Source organism: Mercenaria mercenaria, chromosome 5 (genome assembly GCF_021730395.1).
Source record: "Mercenaria mercenaria strain notata chromosome 5, MADL_Memer_1, whole genome shotgun sequence".
Lineage (NCBI taxonomy): Eukaryota > Metazoa > Mollusca > Bivalvia > Venerida > Veneridae > Mercenaria > Mercenaria mercenaria.
The window spans coordinates 73,820,655-73,837,661 of record NC_069365.1 but is presented as its reverse complement, the minus strand read 5'-3'; the positions used below and the strand labels follow the sequence as shown (position 1 = coordinate 73,837,661).

Below are 17,007 nucleotides of genomic sequence, written 5' to 3'. Positions count from 1 at the left end.
CGCCCCGCCCGGGGATCGACCTCCCGATCCGTATATCTGCGCTCTCCCTATTGAGCTAAGCGGGCGGGTCTTTATGGAAGTAAAGTCATCATATCACCAAATATAGTATTTACCTGTCAAACTGCTGTACACCCCCTACCCTAAAGCCGCGCGCACCGGCACCCTTAAAGTAAGGATCATATGAAGCACCGTCAAAATTGCGACATTGTAGCATTGAGTGTTACATGTCAGTTTTTATCGGTAAGGGACAAATTAACAGTAGTTTGTACAATACAGATATATTTTTGAGCGAGTACTCACCTAATGGATAAGCCTTTGTTTGAATTAATTCGGACGTATTTGCGTTCATAACTACGGTTTTTAAAGAAGGGTATAAAAAGTATACTAGTACTTTGACTGATTTATGAAGATGAAAACATGTTCTTACAGTTTTCCACAAAGGCATTTCAGCTGTTCAGCAAACGTATTTTTGTGATTATTGTTGTAAGTTGTATTTTATGAAAGTCAAAAGGTTCTCCTGCTAGTATAGGTACAGCTGTATCATGGAATCTTTCCAGAATATCTGAACAGAATTTTCTTTGTCAGTAAACATACATAATCAAAGAGAAATTGGTTGTAAAGTTTACCCAGGATTTGTCCGTGAACTTGTTTTTTAAGGACAGGAGTTGTTTTACTATCTGAATTCTGTTATTTTAGGAAGATTGATTTGATTAAAATAGATCTAGTACTTAGACGCTGCTAAACTATTTCCTATGGTTTAGGAATCTTTTTAGGTTAGCCAGTAGAAATTCGGTGATTTCATGAACAAGTAAGTTTCATTTAGAACTTTCGGGATAGTTGATCATAAAAACGTATTTGGCTGAAAATGTTATCCTCCGCACCCACAGGCGCGGAATATCTGTGATGGCCTTTTTCTGAGCGCAGTGTATGTCGTAAATGACGATTTTTTTTCCCTTTCGATTTGCAAAATTTCAATTTTTTATTTTTAATGTCTGAGCTGGCCGATAATAATGGTATCAGACGAGAAAAATAAGTTTCACTAGAAAAAAAGAAGCAGGAAAGAAATCAAAGAGCAGAAAAGAAAGAAATTTGTGTCGGACATCACTTTGAAAATTCCTTTCATTTTCAGTTTGATGAGTGGGCCAGAAAGAAGGTTACCTTTCTCGTGTGTAATAACTTTATTTTTATTTTATTTTAAATATTGATTTAATATATTGTAGGCATTGTTATTTGCCACATTTATTTCGCATGATGGGGGTATAGGCCTGTTATTCCAACCGAAATTCCGGATACTGCTTTGTAAAGATAACCTATGCTAATTTTTAACCCTTTTTATTGTGTTACTTTTATTGGTACTGTATAGAAGTAAGTTTTATACAACTACTTCTGTATAAATATTTGTTAATGATTGTTGTATGTTGTGTATCGTGTTGTTACTATGTCGTTGTTTCTATGTATTAAGTTTGTAACTCACTCTGCAACTCCTTGAAGGTATAAGGCTCTGTACTCTAAATGTAGGCATGACTGTGCCCATTCCTCTTTCGGTAATCAACACCAAACTTATTACACAGTACGTACGTCTGGAACAAACATCAGTGAGTTATATTTTTAGTTTAATACTTTATTTTTTTAAGTCATGTATTTATGTGTTTAATGTTTGATATGCATAATTATAGTCAAACCTTTTACAAATATCACCTTACAATAAGGCAGAAAAAAACTGGCCTTTCAACCAAGGTGACCTGCATTTTAAAGTATCATTGCTCTGTTATCTCAATGTAGGTTTCTTACAGGCATCAGGACAGCGGTCTTTCTTGAGAGGTGGCTGATTGCACAACATTGACTGTCCTTCCAAAATACCAGTTGATCAGTATATGACTAAAGGTGTTTATAGTAGTGAACGAACTGTTTAGTCAATAGTGCTGCGTATTCAGAAGCTGTTCTCTAAGGAGGAGGTGAAAACAACAACAACAACAATACCCTCTATGTAAATACACCAACGTAGTTGTCAACATACAACACTTGGGTTATAGTTTTCTTGTTCTTTTTAAACTGTGAGTTTCACGTCTGACATGTCATAGCACACTTTTTTCACTCGAGATATTCGTAAAAGCCAGTTTTGTTAAAATTTCAAGTGTATGTAATTTTGACATTTTGGTAGAAAATGAGAATGAATATTGTACGTGTTGAAGTAAAACCAATTTCTGGGTAAATATGAGTATTATGTCATGTCATTTTAATTTTGATTACTTAATGTGACAGGAAAAATAATCCCTTAGAGGATACATTGGCCCTTACTTTTCTAGCTATTTTGTGTCAGTTTTAAGTGAAGTACGGGTGTGTACTCTAAAATGGGTCTAGAAATGTGCGACAACTATGTGAATATTATCCATTCCATAATGTGGTTAAACCACAAAAAAACACAAAGGTAGCTTAGGCTATGTGAAGCTAAATCAAGGCATGTGTTCAAAACACAGTGCAACCACGTGAATTCCCGATCATGAAATTCTGTAACACAGTTCCTTCCTGACTGATTGAGGATCACAAGTGCGCGCACATGCCCATTTGAACTTGTTTACATGATTCTTATAATTATACAAATGATGCCATTCTCTGAGGCATATACGTGACAATATATGTGCATATATCTCGTCCAGAAAATTATTCTCAAGGCCAACATAAATATACGAATCGCTCTCATTCTACAGTTGTTTTTTTTTTTAAAGTGCAACAAGATTGTTTTCTAGGAGTGATGTCGTCACAACGAAACAAATAAATGGGTTAAATGAATTAGTTCTAGAATAGGGATTCAATACAAAATACATTTATATTCGGATAATAAAAATATAAGTAATGTTATTATGGCATTAAGGACGGTCAGTACAAACTTAAACTAGAAGTTGTAAGTATTCAATTATTTGCATTTCTTCTTTGCTCGTCAAACTAAGGACTTATAACGAACTGTCGGTTTTTCGTCCTTGGTTTGATGAACTCCATGTTGTAAATGTATCACAATATTCGTTATATTGAAACTACTGAAATACCAACGGTGTTTGATTCTAGTTCCCATTTACATCAAATGGTTGATATGGCAACCCGTTTTCCTCACTAATTTTGCAGCTGAAAACGGCATTTTGTATTGTCTTTGCATTCTTTAGTCGTATTAATTGATTATGTTGGCCAAATATAGACTTCGTAGACACAGTGTAACGTCATGGCACGATGTGGCGTTCAAATCAGTCAATTATCCACATACAGTCAGACCCTGAGGGGCACTTGCAGTTGCAGTAGTTTCCTATTTCGTAATAAAATTGCGTCACGGAGACAAAAGATGGATTCAAGATCTTGATCATTTCAATATCTACGATGTCCCATCACCTTGTAATGTGGAACGGTGTCCAGTTGAGCTGATGCTTTACAAATAAAGTCAGTTGATATAAACAAACAATGCTCTGAAGATATGAAACATCAAAATTTCAAATGAAATAATGAAAGTAGACAGATTGTTAAAAAATCGCATTTCTTATATGACCTTTGATAATAATTCAAACACCTTCTTTTGTTTCAATGGTTTAGATGTTAAAGAATATAGGCATACATATCTTTTGTCTCACATTTACAAGTTGGTTTATCCTACCAAGAGCGTAAAGTTAAATAAGGATTTTTAACCGACCCCAATACCATAACAAAATTCAAAAATTTAGTACAAAAAAGGTGATATTAAATACTTTCATATTGTATCAGTTTTGTAGAAATAACCACATTTTAGCATTTAGTTTTTGATCGTTGTGAAGTTATTGCTCTTAGAAAATAGCTTTGATATGTAAATTTATTCTGTAATATTACAGGTGTATATTAATAAGTTTACACAGCTGTATATATAGCTCTATCAACATATGGAATCTGTTACATTATATAACAGTTTATATTCCAGTTCGAATAAATTACGCAATTCTTGTAATCTTAAACAATTAAAGAATTTGTCCTGATATAGACACAAAAAACGAGATTTTGTTTACAACGAGACTTTGCGATACTTTGCCTGAAACGTTCTTCCATTGGCGACATGGTATTCCTTAGTTTGACGAGCAACGAAGAAATACAAATAATTGAATACAACTTCTAGTTTAAGTTTCACTGATACCAATATATTTTTTATCTTTTTTTGTTAGGAAAAACGTAAAACTCAGTGAGTCATTCTCGACTTCATTTCATGAAAACTATGAGGTGGAAGGTGTGGTCATAACACCAGTATACTCGAACCCACAACCTCCGTCTTTTTATGGAGAATATAAGCTCAAAATAGAACTGCTGGGTTCTGCATATTATTAAGCATTTTCTGTACTGTGTTAATAGATATTGTCATTCTGTTGTTACATTCAGGCATGAAAAATTTCTAAGCTCAATATTTCGTTCCATTTTATTGTGATATGCAAAATTTACTATAGTTTATTACTCAGAGACCTTTACGATCTTTTGAATGACAAACCATTCTTCATAACTAAGATTGAAGGTCACTATATATATATGTATATGATGTCGATAGAAAGTCTGTCTTGCATTTGTTTGTTATTTTCTATGAGATGAACTCAGATTTTCCGACTTCTAGACAGTCAACAGAAACTTTTCTTTTACTGTACCAGCTAAAAAACCCTTCGTCATTGTAAAATATCGAAAACTACCTGGCATTTTTCTACTAGAATGACATTTTTGATTATCAGCTATTTTAACTTAGAAAGGTTCGTTGCTGTATCAATTTCTAGGTTTAACAACTATGTTTAGATTTTTCTGATAAACTAAGATGAGAGATTGATTATACATGCATTTCTAATTTTGCAGTTTGTAGCTTTTTAATGTAAATTTTCCATTGATATTTTACAGACACGCAAACGCTTTACAATTACCTGCATTTCCAGCTAAGTTTCAACAAAGTTTATTTATTCTAACAGAGCGAATTTCATCATGATTTATTTAAACTTGCACGTGAATGCCCTTTCCGAGTGTTGATGAATAGCACATGGAGGACTCTGTTCCTTTCGAAAATATCTCTTACAAATAATATCTTGGTTGGTTTGGAGCTCAGCTTCATTTTAGTTCTGCGCAATATGCTTTGGGATGAAACAGACATGCATAGGTCTAAATTTAACAACCGTTAAATCTATGCTGTTTTGGTCTATGGAGTCTGTTTCTATACAGTTATTTGAAAGTTTGCCTCGGCAAACTTGAAACACTTGCATGTAGGAGAAATGCTTCTTACTTCTTATGTTGGTGTCATTTGGTTATTAACTGATTACGGTGTTGGCAACTCAGTTTAAATAGTATGTATCGTTTTAAAAGGACACGAGGTAATATGGGCGTCTGACCTTTTTCTCATTTGGTAAGATGTACAGTCCTACAGACTAAAAATCATTGACGTTTCCGCTTCTTTCGTGTTTTGGCGTACTTTCTGACACCCCTCTGTGATTACAAGGATACAATAGTCCTTTACCGGAGTAGGGCGGAAAGGGCGGAGAAGCTGCGACATTGATTTTCAGACTCTGAATACTTTGATTTTGTTTACTTTATTTGGAGAAATAAGTACAGTAACGTAACTACGTACTCTCATTATGCGATTCTTGCATTCACCAGCATGAACGGAAAGCTAGGTGCTCGTATGCCGAAACGCCGTATTAATATACGCATAATTGCAGTGTCATCACGGATGCAGTCCAACGTGACATACTCAATATACATTTTAGTTTCGAAATATTTATTTGTATTATAACAAAATCTTTTTATTTATTTATATTTTTATGCCCCCGAAGGGAGGCATATAGTTTTTGAACCATCTGTCGGTCTGTCGGTCTGTCCGCAATTTTCGTGTCCGGTCCATATCTTTGTCATCGATGGATGGATTTTCAAAAAACTTGGCATGAATGTGTACCACAGTAAGATGACGTGCAGTGCGCAAGACCCAGGTCCGTAGCTCAAAGGTCAAGGTCACACTTAGACGTTAAAGGATAGTGCATTGATGGGCGTGTCCGATCCATATCTTTGTCATCGATGGATGGATTTTCAAATAACTTGGCATGAATGTGTATCACAGTAAGACGACGTGCAGTGCGCAAGACCCAGGTCCGTAGCTCAAAGGTCAAGGTCACACTTAGACGTTAAAGGATAGTGCATTGATGGGCCTGTCCGGTCTATATCTTTGTCATCGATGGATGGATTTTCAAATAACTTGGCATGAATGTGTACCACAGTAAGACGACGTGCAGTGCGCAAGACCCAGGTCCGTAGCTCAAAGGTCAAGGTCACACTTAGACGTTAAAGGATAGTGCATTGATGGACGTGTCCGGTCCATATCTTTGTCATCGATGGATGCATTTTCAAATAACTTGGCATAAATGTGTACCACAGTAAGACGACGTGTCGTGCGCAGGACCCAGGTTCGTAGCTCAAAGGTCAAGGTCACACTTAGATAATAAAGGAAAGTGCATTGATGGGCGTGTCCGGTCCATATCTTTGTCATCGATGGATGGATTTTCAAATAACTTGGCATGAATGTGTACCACAGAAGGACGACGTGACACACGCAAGACCCAGGTCCGTAGCTCAAAGTTCAAGGTCACACTTAGACGTAAAAGATCATTTTTCATGATATTGCATTGATAGGCATGTCCAGTCCATATCTTTGTCATTCATGTATGGATTTTAAAATAACTATGCATGAATGTGTTACACAGTAAGACGATGTGTCGCGCGCAAGACCCGGCTCCGTAGGTCAAAGGTCCTAAGCTGTAACATCGGCCATAACTATTCATTCAAAGTGCCATCGGGGGCATGTGTCATCCTACGGAGACAGCTCTTGTTTTTTGATAGTTTTCAAATGATTCATTACATGTATAACGATTTTTTTGTACTTTTATTTTGTTGTAACGAAATTATATTTGTTTTTGTTACGAAATCTGTTTTCCATAATACTATTTCATTATAACAAATGAAATGCAAAATAAAACAACTCACTGCAGATTTAATGTTTTTCTATTATCAACACAAAGATTTTCAAAACAGAAAATAATGAAAATATATTCCGTACGAGTTACATTTTTCTGACTTGACAAAGATATATATGTACAACGCGGACAGGAAAATTCCAGACAGAATGCAAGTGATCTAATTTGGAGACATCTCTATCTTTCTCTATAGGGAATATGTATATCACATCCGCAAGTAGCAGACGATAAATAAGAGGCTTTCTTTCATTGTCCACTACTTACCAGCAGAGTAATTGGAAAACCGTAGTTTATTACGAAATGACCATTAATCAAACTAATGATTGGCATTTCTATGCCCAGACTATGCAAATGACTGTATGAGTCAGATTTGCTTTATGAAATGTGACAAAATGCCTTGTTGTTGGTGTTGGTCAGCGTTTTAGTCATTTGCTATGCGTCATACTTGTTTCCAGAGCAACACAAAACGTAGTACCCGGTAAAATGACTCGAGTTTACTGTTGTTAACAAACTTCGTAAGGTTTTCGGTTATGATAATTACATTAAAAGAGGTTCTGAAACACATTTCATATTACGTGTCCAATCCTTTTACGGTTGAGCGCTATTAATTCCTCTTTGATTGTGATAGAGCATGCGGGTGACTCTTCGACTGATAAGCAGTTTTTTAAAATCTTATCGGGTTTGACTTGTTTTGATATATGTCCTCTTGCCCTATTTCGTTGGACCCTTTAGGCTGTTTCTGTTAGGGTTTAACCAGGCAGGGATAACTTTTAATTACTCTGTCCTATGATTTTGATTTTGAAGGTTTAAGCTCCCAAACTGACCCAGTGTTTTCCTATATTTGTTCGCTTTGTCCTCATGTGTTTCTTTGTATGTCCGTGTGCTGTTGGGTGTGCTTTGGGAAAGGTGTTTTTGGCAACATGGCTGTACCTGTTTGATATTCATCCTTGTTTTTTTTTACTAAACGGCTGGTCAGTACTGGTCAGTTTGCATTTCTGTAACGGGAAACTGAACCTGTTATAGGACACGTTTACAAGTTATTACAGTTTGAGGTTGTACATATATTTTTTTTATGTTATAAGACGGTCCCTATGATCAGCTCTTCTCTCGAAAAAATCTTCTTGACCGTTTTCAAATCCACATTCTACATGTAACGTTTTATCACATCTCAAATTCTGTAAAACAAGGTATGCTGCATTAAATTTTGTCGACTTCTTCGGTTCTTCCAAACGGCGACTTCAGACAGTACAGTCCTGCGAGACGACAGCTGTGATATATCTGTTGGTTAATATATTTTATTTAAAGTACTAGTAAGTTACGGTCAGGGTTTTTTTAACAATAAATGATTTTATTAGAATGACGTCCGTATCATTATCGTCACGAGTTTTTTTAAAAAACTTTTTTTTTCCGTTTCGTTCAGTTTCACGGCTTTGATTATTCACAGGGAATGGCCCTTCCGTGTAAGTTGAAGCCAATAAAATGAAATGTCGTGTTAAACAGCGTATACAAAACACTAAAATCTGATAAGAAACCACCTACGATTTGTAAACTTTGTTGAATAATTGCTTTGAGGAATTGTTTAAAAACGTGATTTTCGTGAAAGTTTAGCCAAGATGACTATGTATCCATGATGATTTGCCTATCAATCACCATTGATCGATCTATCGGGCCTTTAAACGAACGGTGAACTGTTTAAAGCGCTGATTGATGGTATGTTTTGAGGAATTATATTACTCGTCTACTCTGCTTGATGACACAGAGTGCAAAAAACAACAACAAACAAGAAATCTTAAGTAATGAAACAGCTTTTGGCATTTGCATGACAAAGTGCAAAATTAAAAAAGAACAAGAACTCTAAATTAATGAAACGGCTTTTGGCAGTTGCAGTTAAGTTTACTATTATAATTGTGTGCCTTTCTTTATTCCTGAAAAAAGAAGTTTTTTCAAATGTGGTTTGCTTGCTCTGTTAAACATGTGCTTAAGACCACCTATGAAACCTTTCAGTACTTTCACTCTCCGAATCTTTATCTTTATATGCAAGTTTGTCTTGTATGTCCTTGAACCATTCGATCACATAAATCTTTTATAAAATCATCTTGGAGGACATTTATTTCTCAGCCAGCCAGTCCACATCGAGCCATCATTGGACCGATATTTTTATCGGAACGATATATGGCCTATCGTTTTACCTATCGGTTTTAAGTCAGTCTGATATATTGTCGGCTACATTTCCCTCCTATGTCGGGCAGGTATCACTTTAATCGTTTAGGTCATTGGTCTGACATGTTTTATATCATAATAATATTTTTTTCCTTTAACGGTTTTTACCAATTAATATCATATACTCCGTCTAATATTCGGGTCAATGGAATTGACCAAAATGTATTGACCACAATGTTTTCACCGAGATCTTAGGACGAAGGTTGAATTGGCATACCGAGCTGCGAGCAGGTTACATTTTTCGCTCCCATCCCGAACGCAACCCCATTTATATATTTTAGTGACTTTTAAATGCTTTAAAGTTGTAATTGTAATGAGCTTTCATATTCTTTATTTTTAATAATAATATTTCTTAAAAAATATTTGACAAAGTCCCGGATAGTTGCGATTTTGCATGCGTAAATGAATACAAAAAGGAAGCGATATGTTGATTATTAGCAACATTTTAAATATATTCCGGTGAAAAAAAATGGTTATTCACGATATCGTAACGTTGTAGCAGGGTTATGTCGAAATATTTTAAATTACTGCATTTTTGACGACATCTGGCCAATACTGTATCTCTGTTGGTTTTTATGTGTTTAAAACGTGCAAAAATACTTAAAATAGTTATGAATCGACTAAAACCATTGTTCAGCATGTCTAATTTATACACATAACACTTATCATTACAAAAAAAAATGCTGAAGTTCATATTGTTTATATCGGGCAGACATCAGACCGCTGTACGACCTGTTTGCCGGCATTCCAACCACTTCCCGATATGTATCCGATATTGGTATGCTCACTGGGTTGGTTCTGCCAGATGAAAGAAGCTCATGAAAAATACACCCTATACTCTAGATTGATAGATTTGGAATAAAAGCAATTAAACGTATATGATTAAAGTGGTGCATTTGCTAAGTCTTCATGCTAGTGACGATTATTCCATTGACGATTCGGATTACCTTTCGCCAGATCCAAGTGTAAAACAGAACACTGTTCTGTATATGCTGGTTGCATATATGTCAGAACATCAGCAACCTGGTTCTTTCTTCCTATTTTTTTCTAAGTGTATAATATAGCGTTCAATTTCATTCCTTCACAACATTTCCAGCGAACACGTCTAACATCAAGATTTCTACACACCGGAGGATTCGAACCCATATCCGTGAGGGGCAAGTGATTCGAAGTCAGCGACCTTAACCACTCAGCCACGAAAGTCCCGTCTACTGAAGGAGTCGCCAAGGCGACTTATAAAGACATGCTTGGTTTTAATCTATGCTTTCAACGTATCTTTTTATAGATTTTATTAAATACACATTATTTACGAGAAATCGTTACGGTTTGCATGAGACAAAGTATTATATTCGTGGTCTATCAGAAGGACACGTACAATACCAAGACAAGCAAACAATGTATATGAGTCTTGGTCCAGGCTTAAATACGTATACCTTCTTACGTATCATTGCTCTTTTGCTAGTCCATCACGTGTTGGTTTGTACTTTAGTCCCCATACGAAGTTATAGTTTGAAATTAATTTATATATCTGTTTTAACAAACGTGTGTCATAGATTTAGTGGGCGTATGATAAACTGTTAATTACTTTCAATGATTTTCACTTATATATTCAATTGTTTACAAGTAATAACTTAGACAACACCAGAATCACACAATTATTCAACAGTAAAATGCCTACAATAGCCTTTAAAAAATTTGCCACTAACGTTGATATAAACCATTCGAGACATTTTTATTTTGATACAAGTATAGGCCTGCACAAAAATGCGTTCTCATTCCTATGGCATAACCATATGTCGACTGCAACTCTCAAGTAGAAGCACTATTGTCTCCACTGCTTTTACACCAATGCAGGCTATGCTTTCGTAGCTATAAAGATGCTAGATGGACTTTGATCCTCAACTCGAGAACCGCTTTTGCTATTACTTAATTACATGCTATGAATATATATCATTTCTCTTTTCCTGATCAATTTACATACTTTTTGTACACATGTTTTAAGTGCAGTGCTACTTGAACTTTTCCATCAAACTAAATGTAATTTCTTTCATATTTCGATTTAATATCCTATGTATGTCAAATCAAATGGTGGATTAGTTCTAATTTCATTCATTTCTTACAATAGTATTCATCGCACGCGTCACCGTACAGTATTTATACATTTTCGTATCAAATATACATATCATTACATACCAAAATTGAAATGTAGGCTGATTTTAGGTTAATTCGCTTCGGTTTGGTGCCAAAAAGTAATGGCGTATAGATCAAACATCTCACTCATGGAGACGCTTTAATGGCATACAAAAGCGCGCACGTGGCCCTAATTTATGGAAATCTGTGTCGTTGTCGTCTCGTTATGCTAGCTAACGGTTAATTTCGCCTGCAGTTTATTAGGTACGATGCTTTTATGCCCTCATTTTGATCAAATGTCCCCACATAGGTATATTATTTATTTGATGTTATTCTTCCCAGCTAATCTGTATTCATTTAAAACTTATGATTAGTTTTACAAAACGTATAATCCCTTAAAAGTAAAATTGCAATATTCGGCGCTGCCTTCTTAAGAGTCTAAAAGTCAAATGGCGCGTTTACTTTTTTGTATTAATCGCATTAAACAATTCGGTTTTCTTTTATCTGAATGAATTTGCATAATTTCAATTGAAGCCGTAATAAGACTTTATAATCTATAAATTGCCCTTGACTTTCTTGATTCATTCATAAAAGTTTCGGGACTTTGGTACGAATTGTAGCAATAAATGTTGCAAACAATACTACCGTGTCTATTTCGTCTTTACTTTTTTCAAAGTTGTGTGTTGTTCATTGAATTCATTGATAAAATGATTTAAAAGGCAGTATGTTTTACAATTTGTTTCAAAATAATTAAAGTCAATGGCAAAGAAAATTTTGTGTTTTACATAAAAAAGGGGAGAGCAGCACAAAAATTTAGCCTAATAATTTACGCTGATAAAGCCATTAAAATCGGAAAAGGTCGGGGCTGTGACATTTACAGGCGCCGGTATATTTCAATGATCAATGACGGATAAAAATGATATTTTAACACCTTAGCAGATTTCTGTTGAACGTTTCCTGTTTTCTGTAAAATATATTACAAAATTGACCGTCCTTGGAGATGCCTGATAAAATAAATGTTTGTATACCGGTATGGAAGTTGGCGTTTATTTGACTCTTCCTATTTTCTGCAGTGGTTTCTTTCCGGTACGTTTTCCGATTTCAAACAAGCTAATAATAGTACAAAATTTATAGTAAAAAAATCAAATATTTGGATAAACGTAGTCTGGACTCCAAATTTGCTTACTATCAGACGTCGTGTAACAGTAAATAACGCACTCTTTCGTAAATGAGTCACTACCTTTATTAGCATAATTGTGGCTCATGAATATATATATGTTAATGCCAAACAAATACCTTTTGGCACATTACACCTGTCACTATATCGCCTGTTATTTGGTTAAAAGGTATGTTCTTACACCCTTCAAAGAGTAAAACTGAAATCAACAAAATAACAGAGGAAATTAGTCCGCTTCGGTTAAACATATACATAAGATCAATTTTTCAATCCGTAGATCTGCACTCTCCGTAGCAGGCTAAGTGAGTACAGATGAAGAGAGTTGAGACGCTGATCCATTTTATTGAAAAAAGTACAGGAAATCTCCATCGCTAAGAAACAAAGGAACAACGATCAATTAGTGTGCTCCCTAAAGAAGAATGAAAAACCTTCATCCCATAGATACTTAGTGCAAAGAAGTAAAGCTACCATCCGAACTCCTTACACTTTGTCATACGAGAACTTACTGTTTTAGTTCCCATTGACTAATATATGATTAGATTAAGTCTATTTATACCCATGACGTTGTAACTGTGGTCATCTCGAGAGTAAAATAAATAATTTACGAGATAACCTTGTTAACGTTCTTGTCGCATGATGTGTTTACAAGGTCTGTCCACTTAACACCTGTGAAATACAAGCCTTAATTTCAGGTAGATGACAAGTCCTTGCATCAGTATCAGATTTAGTCACAATAAAATTTCCCCAAATTCATTGTTGTGTCGTGAACTGATTACACATTATTGATTAAAAGTAGCTTTTACATTTGCTATTAAAGAGAAATTTAAAAAATATATTTCTGGCATCCTCAAGTCAAATCAAGTCCTTATTAATAAAATAAAGCAATAGTATAAAAGCCAGAGTACGCATCTCGGCAAATCCATGTATCTTATCTTATCGACATCCCGGAACGCGCACCACCGTGCGTAACGTCATTGTATTGCAATAAACCTGTTTGTGTTTACCGACATTTTCATTTTTTTCCAATACTTATTTTAGGCTGATATATTTATAGCTGGATTGAAAAAAAAACCAGTAAAACAAGCTAATGTTCTGTTAATGATGAAGATTTTATGTCATAGCCTATATCCTATAAATAATTTGTTATGTGGGGGGGGGGGGGGGGGGGCTGCCTTCCTGGAACGTGGCTCTTTTCAGCCCGCACATTCTTCTGCGCAATAGTTTCTAAAAAGACATCTAGTTTGTCATGATAATTACGTATAGCACATGAACTTGCACGTTCTTTATAAGTGATATAACTAAAAGATATGAGTGTTTATGTTTAAATGATAATGTGTTTTTTAATTATTTTTTGCTGATTTGGCAGGAGGTAGTGATCATTTAAAATCCTGCTTTGTTCCTTCTTTTATCATTATACTGTTGACAATATTAAATACCAGTCCACCCGTTTAATTAGAATGCATCCGAATATTGAATTTTTCATTTTGAATATCTATAATGATATACCTTTGATAATAAAGCAAAAATGTTGAAAGTATGCCAAGTTTTGTATTTTAATGAACACCGGATCAATGGGTGATTAATGTTTTCCTAATGATATTTATGTGAAGACAGATGCTATTTTGATTTATTTTACAAAAGCTATGAAATTTAGACTTTCGTTGAAAAGAAATTCGTAAACTGACTAAAATTGATACCACAATATTAATAGTCTTATAACAAGCACCTGCTTTGTTTAAAACCTCTACAATATTTTCATACGCACTTATGTAACCTTGTTATAGTAGTTTTACAAGTGGACATCAAATTAAATAAGAGAATCTTATGTTTTACTGTTTCAATGAATAATTTTGCGCAGAGATTTATTTCTGAACAAATAAGAAATATTTCAAAACACAGTAAAGAGTTTAACCAGTCCAGAAAGGCCTTCGTTTGACGTTATCTAAGAGTAGACTCTGACATAAGACGGAAAATTACCCGTTGAATATCGAGTGCATGTGCACATGGAAAGTCATGGTAAAATATTAAAAAGGTAATATCGCAACAAACCATCATTATGTGAAAAGTTTCCAGCCAATTTTAGCAACATTTATCAGTTTTATTTTTTTAATCAATTTCATGGCATCAGCACTGTTTATTTGACGTACATACAGCCGATCCTAGTGAAAAAAATTCCTTTCAGTTTCATGAACCAACCCTACCGCATTGCATTTAACAAACAATTGGCATTTCATCTACTGCACATGTTGATTGAATCTCTAAATGGCTGTATTACATAACAAACCTTGCACTGAACAATACCAGATATAACTTCAAAATCACTTATATTACAGCTATTCATTTAACGCCACTCATTAAAATAGGCTTGATAGTAAAATGAGAAGATATAATTTAAATACATATCATATACCAAAAATTTCTAGATTCAGATCTCTTATTAATTGGTTAATTAAAGTTTTAAAAACCTACCATTGTGACTACATAGAAAACATACACGATAAACTGATTTAGTTTTCAATATATTCAAACAGGTTTGAACATAAATCTAAAGTTATTTAAACTACACCCGAAAAAAACTGCATCGTCAGAATAAAAATGATGAGCTTCTATTGAACTTTAAATAGATTCTCAAATGTTATTAAATGGGTATAATTGGTACAAATTGCCTGATTGGAGTGTGGTAATGTTTGTGTCTGGATGAAGTGACATGTTTGAATGACCATCCCTTTAAGATAAATAACACGCACCTTGACTATGCTTTGTTTCTGCAGTTGGTTCTTATATGTGTCTTGTCTGTTACCCACGACTCTACGGTGTTACTTCCAGATATGGGATAATTTGGTAAATCATCCAAATATATACCAGTGATACTGTACTACATGGACTGCAAGGCCTTTGCTTTTGGCCCACAAGGCCTCTACTTTTGGACTACACGGCCTCTGCTCCTGGATAGGACCTCTGTACTCTTGGACCACATGGACCTTGTAATGCAGTACAAATCGAATAAATACAGTCAAAATACATTGCAGCAACATTACATCCCGTATACATTCGTTCCAAATGCGATTGTCTTTTGTATGATTTCTTTATTATATAAGATAATAATAAAATAAAATGCTTGTAATGTTAATGATGTTTAATAGTAAAGACCTGTCTAACTCTAAATGTTAAATACCCGAAACCGCTCTGAACCGCTGCGTTATTATAGGGCGGCGGTTGGGGGTGGGGGTGTGGCAGTTTCAGTATATTTCGCAGTAAATTGGTTCGATACAGCTTCCTTGTACAACTGAATTGCACAACTGCACATAATATAATTCTTGTAGTAGCATTCTAAACATTCGATGTAGGAACAAAAAATAATCAACTGATTCACTTAAAATATACCAATCCATATCATTTTCCTTAATATCAACTAAAGCCATGGAAACAGTTGTTTTTGTAATGCTTAATTTTCCTTCCACTGTATATTTACAATTTACTTGTAATTTCCCCCTCTGTATATTTACAATTCACTGTTTATTATGTAAAAAAACGTTTTTAAACTCTATAAAAGTATATACCAATTATTTTTATTTCGTTATTAATAAATCTAATTGAATATAATTGTAAAACTAATTTTAAAATTGTTCTTTTTAACTTTAAGTACCAAGGTTAATTCTAAAAACCTTGTCGAGTATGGTCATATACATGATTATGTCCAGTCCCTGAAACATTTATTCTAAATGTGGCAGCACTTATAAACTGTAAGAGATTCATACAAGACACTGGACGACACGCTGTTATACGTTATAGGTATGAAAAAGACACTAACTTTGTATTATTACATAGGTAAAGTCTTAACAGTTTTGTCATTTAGATATTTTATTTTTGAAAAGGCACTCAATGACTACATGTAAATTGTTCAAATTATCTGAATATCTGTATTTCTACTACTACCTTGCTATCTTCAATATAACGGACAAAGGAATTGTTAAAATAACAAAAAGAACATTCGTTGGCAATAATTGAAGTTCGGACATTCGCCAAAATGTTATGGTACAATATAATATAGTTATACCAAAATCTAAATAAAACAAACGTGATATACAAAGGTTGGTTGTCTGTATTACAGCATTTTACAGTATTTTAGGCTTAAACAATTCGGGTACCAGTGAGGATTATGATATTAAAGATAGCGTAAATAATTTGGCTAAAACTGAATTAATTTTTTAATCTTTTATTAATCAAATAGTTATGTGCTGCGCCTTGGATACTTGACATGTCTTTCGAAACAAAGTATTTTCGCACTTTATAGCAGTATAGTTATATTAAAACGGAATAGAAATCTTACTTTAAAAAGGAATGGACATAAATAACATGTTATGTGTTGGAAGGAGTAGATTATCACAGTTTGGTAAAACAAATTTACCAGACAGCGGATCCCGCACCCCTGAGAAAACAACCTTGGACGAAATGAATAACCAAGGTCATCTGAGCGAGAAAGAT

General features: G+C 34.4%; 1 protein-coding gene across 1 annotated transcript in view; it reads left to right on the top strand.

Moving 5' to 3' along the window:
• Positions 1 to 2,094, top strand: part of LOC123557626 (nucleoside diphosphate-linked moiety X motif 6-like) — a 66,513-nt gene extending 64,419 nt beyond the window's left edge. Inside the window, exon 7 of the mRNA XM_053543972.1 lies at positions 1,794 to 2,094. Coding sequence (XP_053399947.1) covers positions 1,794 to 1,843 — 50 coding nt within the window. The 3' untranslated portion in view covers positions 1,844 to 2,094. The remainder of the gene's footprint in view (positions 1 to 1,793) is intronic.
• Positions 2,095 to 17,007: the final 14,913 nt, after the last annotated feature.